The sequence below is a fragment of the Diaporthe amygdali genome (genome assembly GCF_026229845.1).
Source record: "Diaporthe amygdali strain CAA958 chromosome Unknown NODE_54_length_279735_cov_64_132730, whole genome shotgun sequence".
In the NCBI taxonomy this organism is placed as follows: domain Eukaryota; kingdom Fungi; phylum Ascomycota; class Sordariomycetes; order Diaporthales; family Diaporthaceae; genus Diaporthe; species Diaporthe amygdali.
Window position 1 is genome coordinate 172,079 of NW_026517074.1, and position 7,275 is coordinate 179,353.

Below are 7,275 nucleotides of genomic sequence, written 5' to 3' on the forward strand. Positions count from 1 at the left end.
GAGGAAGGCATCTGGCCCATCGAGGCCATCGCATGTGGATGGCTTCCTCCAAGGCAGCTTTTCTCTACTTTTTTGTGATGCAGCCATCAACTCTTGTGTTCATGCGTGCCTAGGTGCCAGGAAGAAAGTTGGGATGAATGCTGCCTCTTAATATTCCGAGGTCGCTGAAATTGTGAAGAGAAATGATGATGAACAATTTCTTTCATCACGTTGGCATGTGATGGCCTTGAGACGAAATGATATTTCGCCGTCTCAGATTCCTGTTCAATTGTTTCTCGGGGCTCTTGGAGCAGGGCGCCGAAGCAAACGACGACTGTCACCGTCAAAAGGCTCTTTCTGATGTATCTGACGAACAAGAAATGTCAAAAGGCGGGAAGCAGATGGATTCACGAGTGGCCTCACCGGAGACACGACTGGCGGCTCCGCGGGTGTCCTTACGTGTGATATTGCGGGCGACTATTATTCATGAAGAACAGAGGACCCCGAGCGAAGATGAACTCGACCGGGTTGCAAATTCACTGACGGAGTCTTCACACCTGGCTGGTATAGCATTATCCATACCGGCACTTCAGCCTCACCTCTCGCACCAGAACTCCAGCACTGCCTTCGCTCTAGAACAGCAGCTATGGGCATATCTTGCGGGCAACAAGTCTCGCTATTGGGATGTCCTCAACCACGGCCAATTGGTGGATATCGGACCATTCGAAGCACCACTAGACGAGTCGAGCAGCGAAATACGAGTACTGAAGGTCTCGCGCCATTTCAAAGACGGCGGAGACGAATCGGAGATCTTCAAAGCAGACCTGGTGCGCGTTTCACTAGATGACGACCCCGCTTATCTGGCTATATCATACGCATGGGGTGACCCTTCTATCGTCGGGCACTTTGCAAGCCATCACAAAGACAAGAAGAGGCAAATTGCATACAGCAGAGGCGTATTTGACATTATCAATACAATCCTAGCCTGGGATATGACACTATATCTATGGATAGATGCTTTGTGTATCAATCAAGAGGACTTGAGCGAGAGGGAAAGCCAGGTTGCGATGATGGGAAAGATATTCTCCCAGGCGCGGCAAGTTGTCGCCTTCCTCGGCCAGGCTGATGACATGTCAACCACGGCTATGGACTTCATGCTACTAGCGGCCAACAGCATCTGGGCCCACCGATCTCCAGATCACTCTTTTACCATTTCCGGGATAGGAAGGTTGGTCTCTGAGATTGGCTCCCGAGTTGAGGACACGGTTTCCATCAAAGGGCTGATTTCCAGACCTTGGTTTCACCGCTGCTGGGTGGTGCAAGAGGTCGCCCTCGGAAATGATCCTGTCCTCATCTGCGGGAAACATGCCTTGTCTCTGTGTGCTCTGTCGACATTACTCAAGTCCATCATTTTGGTTTTCAGATATTCTGCAATGTGCGACCTCGACCAGATGTATTCCCATGATTTCATAACAGCTATTTTATCATTGGGCAGCACAGCCGGAATACATGTCGCGCGTCAAGGCCAGAAGGGCAATGAATTTCAACTGCCCTTTTTGCACAGTCTGGCTACATTGAGTGCTACCTTCGAGGCCAGCGACCCGCGGGACCGAATATACGCATTACTGGGCCTCAACTCGGCAAAAGCATATAGAAACGCCTTACGGCCGGACTACGGGATCGCTGTTGAGGATTTATACACGAATTTAGCACGTGAGATCCTCGTTCAAGACGGCAACATCAATTTCTTGCATTCAGCCGGAATCGTGTACCGGCCCTCACTCAGCTTGCCATCATGGGTTCCTGACTGGACCTCAGTGCCGGCACACAAGATTCACCATGGAGACTTGTTAGGGCCACCGGCTCAGATATGGGGTATCAAGGACTCGCAAACGCGCTTCAGCTTTGATCCAGCATCTCCACTTGTCTTGAACCTCTACGGCGATGTCGTAGACTCCATCAGACTCATTATCCGTGATCCTTTCCCGTACTACTATTCACTAGGGGAGACATTCTGTTTGACGTTAGCAACAGCGTATGTGGAAGCCGTCATGGAGCTGATTCAAACTTCGCAGACCAAGGGTCAATTGGTGACACTCAACGAGAACCCCTGGAAGAAACCACTCCTGGAGACGCTGAGTGCTAGCGGAGCACCCTGGATGGATTTCTGGAAATACTGGGCAAAGGTGATTGACGACAAAGGAACACTGAAGACGGCGAAGGCGACCGAAGCGGGATTCGATGCATTCATCGAACGGATCAATCGCTGGCATCGCGAGCGGCGTGCTGTAGGAATGCCGAGCGAGGAAGAGGACGACTTTACAGGTCTTTTCTTCCTGGCGGTAACAGGACGCAGGTTCTTCGTCTCGTCCGAGGGTCATTTTGGCTTGGCAACTGAAGGAGCCCAGGTTGGAGACTTTGTTTGTGCGTTTGAGGGCCATCGAGTACCATTTGTCGTCAGGTCGGTAGATGTGGAGGACTTGTCAAAAGGGTATCGTCTTGTCGGCGAAGCGGTAAGCAGGTTCCTCTCACTTTTTCGTCCACTGAGTATTTCGATACGTCTGTCGCGTAAATTAACTGGTGGTCACACTGTCTGCATGGAATTCTCCCGTGGGACCCCAGCTTGGAGGACTGGCCAAAGGCAGATGGAACGCGATTCCGGAGGCTTTTTGGCAGTATTTTGGTAGCTAACTTGATTCGCTGTAGTATCATCACAAAATCTGCGCAGGGAGATTCATTCTCAAGCGCGGTTATGGGAAGCCTATTCGACTGGTCTGAAGAATCAGCTCCGGACATGGGATTATTTGTCTCGTCTTTTGATCACTTCATCGTAGCATCCAATCTTTACATTTGATAAGATGTTCCCAAGCGTTAAGCTTTTCTGTCGATGGTGGCCCAGAAATGTTTCTGTTCTTGTTGTGGTCCCGGCGCTCACTTCTCACGTCATATACAAAGGAAACAGAAGCTAAGATAATTATGATCAACGATATTTTACAAAGCTTACAAGATGACGTACCGTTGTAGTTCATCCCGAGGACTTGCAACTACCTTGATGGTCGGACCAAGAATCAGAACAGAAGCCAAACAGACAGACAACAAGTCATTGTACAGCGCTAAACACGCACTGCGCAAGTTCAGAATTCTTGCTCGGTATTCGACCTGGCCTCGTCTCAAGAGATTTCGGCGGACTTTCTATTGAAATGCTGACTTCACCTCTCATCTGTGAAATCAGGGCGGTGTTGCTTCAAAGAGGGTTTGGGAAGCCATCGTGAATACTCCTGTCCAGCCACCAAGTAAGGTCACCGAGTTGGGACTTGGAAGAAGGGGCATGAGCTAAACCCTATCGCTGTGCCACCTAGTTACCGTGTACACTTCTGCTGTGGTCCTGTGTTCCACTAGGGTCCCACTATAGACACTACACAACCTCATTCCGAAGTGGCTCCTAGTGTCCCCCCAGCAGGCTACGGACCAACAGTCGCATTGTCCTCCTGTTTGCACCAATCATTCCCCGCGTCTTTTATCACGACCTATGATGTGTGCGCAACATTGTAACCTCCCATTGGCTGCCAAATACGCAGCTGTTCAGATATTTCGAAACATAAATGCGAAGCAGTCCTCTGCCAGAGCTGCCTGAGAGTACAGCCCTCCCTATCTCGCCGCATCGGCTGACACAACATGACGAAAACATCTTCGATCAAGATTGCCGTTATCGGCGGGGGCCTGGCTGGCGCAACTATTGCAAACGCCCTCCTTCGACATGCTCACCTCGATGTTCATGTCTACGAGTCAGCGGCTGAGTTCTCCGAGCGTGGTGCAGCTGTCGGGCTCGCCAGCGACGCACAACGGGCTCTGAAGCAAGTGGTCGGAGAGACAGAGGCCAGCGCGCTGCTTGAGAAAGCAGGTGCGGTAGTTCAAGCCTCCACGCGGCTGTGCATTGTAAGAACCCAAAAACCCGAGCTAGATGGGCGTTTGCCGACTCTAACGATGTTTTCCAGGGATCAGGCAAACACGCGGGAACCGTCATGATGGATCTCGGCGGCGGTGACCCGAAGGACGCTGGGAGGGTTGTGCACCGTGCTTCCCTTCTTCGTGAACTCCTCGCTCCTCTTCCCACCAGCCGGCTTCACGCAAACAAGGCACTCTCCGATATCACTCCTGCTGCTGAGAATGGTGTCAAGGTCACTTTCCGTGACGGACATGATGAGGCCTTCCACGCCGTCATCGGCGCAGACGGCATCTTTGGAGCAGTGAGACGACATGTGTTGCAGGAGACTGCTGATACCGAAGGGCCTTCCCCTGCTGGCTTCTGGGACTGCAGAAACCTCGTACCGTTTGAGAAGGCACGAGAAATCCTTGGTGCTGAGTACTTTGAGCAGGACCGACAGTATGGATGGGCCGGGAACGGAGCGTTCATCATGCATGATGTCCTGGAGAATAGAACGAAGGTGCAATGTGTTGTGTCCGCTATCGAGAAGGATCACCCAAAGGACCGCAAGAGGCCGTTGACGCGCGAGTTCCTAGAGGAAACCTTGCGTGACTGGCTGGACGGGCCTGTTGGCAAGGGTATGATAGAGGTGAGATGCTTTCTTTGTCCAGCTTACGTAGTCTCGTCGGTTTTTGAATGCTGACAGAAATGGCGTGTCGGACAGCTTATGCTCGACCAATCTGATCCTCAGGCGTATTCTCAGTGGGAACACAAAGCTACCAGCACCTTCGCCAACGGCCAAGTATGTATCGCCGGCGATGCTGCCCATGCCACGACTCCTTGGCAGGGCGCCGGTGCTGGTCAGGCTTTCGAGGACGCGTTGATTCTCGGCACGCTACTTGGCGAGGTCAAGCGCCCGGCTGAGATTTCTCATGCTTTCCAGGCCTACAGTGCTATCAGGAAGGATAGGTGCCAGAGGGTTATTGATTCTAGCCGGGGAACGGGGTTGATCTTCTGTGGACAAGACCCAGAGGCTGGCTTGGAACCTGACAAGATCATGGGCCTCCTGGCGCCGAGATGGGGCTTTATCGGCGGTATCGATTTCGATACTTATAAAGAAGAGGCGCTGGCCAAAATGAAAGAGCTCCAGGGTCTCTGAATGGGTGGGCCAAGTGTCAGGGGGCCATAGTATTATGGGGGCTCTAGATGTACACATATGAATTCCTTTGACATACAGCTTCCTTCGAAAGCGCCCTTCTTTCTTCCCATTGGGTTGCTAAGCACCGACTAATATTGATCAAATATGAGGCTATGAGACCTTACTTTCATAGCGGTTTCGTAACATCATGCTGCTGCAGAAAGCAAAGGAGCTTCTAAGGTGTCGCAAAGTCGTATTCGGTCCATTAACCAGCGAATTATTTGCAGCATTTTCAACCCTAGGACAACGAAAGTCTAATGGCACAATCTTCAAGCAAACTCGAAGCGCTTGCGATGAATCGAAGTAGGGTAAAATAATATCACAATGAATCGAGGAATGCCGCACAGGCGGAGCCTGTGGGCTCAAGTTCATCTTAGTCATTCTTTTATATACTGAATGTCGACTGCTGGAGATTCCAAAGATGAGCTGTCAAACGGTAGCTACTCCAGTGCTCTTGCTACGCTTATGCCTGACACGAGACCTTTTTTTGACTGAGAAGTTTGCAACGATTTGCACACTTTGTCTCTCAGTCGACGAGTTCCATCGAGAAGCTCTTCAGCGTCACTGAGCCACCCAAAGACTTTGTAGCGAAGTTGAAGGCTGCGTAGCGATAGCCAATGAAGTACGACCAAGTATTGACCAAGAGATAAGGATCGCCCAACTGTGTCCAAGTTGTCCCATCTGTACTATAGCTGAAAATAGCCGGGCGCACAGGGTCAGCATCCAGTGCAGGGGTGACATCTGCTGTGATCTTCAGATAGATAACGGAATCTGTGATTGTAGGACCCGTTGCTGCGATGGTACCGTTAGACGCGGTGGCCCAGTTCCCGTCAATCAAGTCCATGCCGTTGACGTAAACCAGGGTGGCTGCGTCTCCGCTTTTGTGAATTCCAATGTAGGCAGAGCGATCCCGAAATAAAGCTGCGCCAGCACGGTCACCATCGGCCATCTGGCTAACGTCGAGCTCAAATATTGCTTCTGACTTTGGGCCAAGCGACCGGTGCGTGAGCGTGTTGCGCGCGGAGTAGAGGTCATCTGTGACGGTTGCGGTTTTGAGAGTTATCCCGCCTCCCTCGACCAGATTCCAACTAGATGTGTCGGGGTTGTGGTTCCATTCCCATTCGTCACTCAGCGTTGTGAATGTGTCCAATCCACCCGGTGGCTCAACTTCCCGGCTAGTCGAGACCGGCATATCATATTCTGTCGCCCAGCCACCTGAGCTGTTTGTCACAATGTATGGCCACCCCTCCGAGTCCCAGCCGACCGGAGCCATAACAGGGATACGACCTCCGGGAAAAGCGTCTATGAATGCGACATAGTACCAGTTCCCAGCCTGAGTATCCACGATGCCTCCCTGATGCGGCCATCCAGCTTGAGAAAGCGGAGCGGGGAGGTTGTCAAAGAATACATGTTGCTCGTATGGACCCCAAGGGCTTGTAGCACGGTATGCCCATTCCCCGCTTGCGACCTTGGTGGGAATGATCCAGTAATAGCCGTTGATCTTGTACATGTGACTGCCCTCGATATAGACGTCTCCACCTGACAAGACTTCCTGAGTGCTGACTTCGCTCAAGCCGTCGCTTGATAATTGTGCGACTGAGATGTTGGTGTTGCCGTAAGCAACGTACATGGAATCGTCATCATCGATCAGGAGCCCGCAGTCGTAATAACACCTGTCGATGACGCCGGCTTTCTGCCAATTCCAAGAAGCAGCTTCGCCATTATTAGCCCCTGCACCGCTTCCAGAAGAAGTGTAGATGTAGGTTTTGGAAAACTCGATGCATCCAATCCAGTAGAAAGTATCAGTAGACTCGCGGTAGCGCACCGTGCTGGCCCAGATACCCTGTACGTAAGCGCGGTTTGAAGTGCCAAGGTTATATTTGTCCCCAAAGTCAAGCGTTGGCACGCTGTGGGTGACTGGAGTCCAGTTGGCAAGATCATAAGATTTGTAAAGTGGCGCACCGGGTGAATAAGCGAAGGTAGAACTTGAGTAGTAGAAAACGTCGCCGATGCGGAAAACGTCAGCATCTGGCATGTCCTCCCATCGAATTGGATTGGTAAATGTCGAGCTCTGACGTTGGTCCACCATCTGGGCCATCGGCGAGGCATTGATCAGCTCAAGAAGGAGTGAAGCAAAGCCCGCTACGGCCTGGAAAGCTTTGATAGAATACAT

At 51.6% G+C, this 7,275-nt stretch overlaps 3 protein-coding genes across 3 annotated transcripts; 2 read left to right on the plus strand and 1 right to left on the minus strand.

The window, feature by feature from the left end:
- Window positions 1-236: 236 nt before the first annotated feature.
- Window positions 237-2,833, plus strand: J7T55_001322 (uncharacterized protein; the record flags this gene model as incomplete). The annotated part of the gene is made up of 2 exons (XM_053135382.1): window positions 237-2,492; window positions 2,708-2,833. The coding sequence occupies 2 exons, from the start codon at window positions 237-239 to the stop codon at window positions 2,831-2,833; spliced, it is 2,382 nt and encodes a 793-aa protein (XP_052986961.1).
- Window positions 2,834-3,654: 821 nt separating this feature from the next.
- Window positions 3,655-5,063, plus strand: J7T55_001323 (uncharacterized protein; the record flags this gene model as incomplete). Its single annotated transcript, XM_053135383.1, has 3 exons — window positions 3,655-3,915; window positions 3,975-4,553; window positions 4,629-5,063. 3 exons carry the CDS (start codon window positions 3,655-3,657, stop codon window positions 5,061-5,063), a joined length of 1,275 nt encoding a protein of 424 aa, XP_052986962.1.
- Window positions 5,064-5,628: 565 nt separating this feature from the next.
- Window positions 5,629-7,275, minus strand: J7T55_001324 (uncharacterized protein; the record flags this gene model as incomplete). The annotated part of the gene is made up of 1 exon (XM_053135384.1): window positions 5,629-7,275. The coding sequence occupies one exon, from the start codon at window positions 7,273-7,275 to the stop codon at window positions 5,629-5,631; it is 1,647 nt and encodes a 548-aa protein (XP_052986963.1).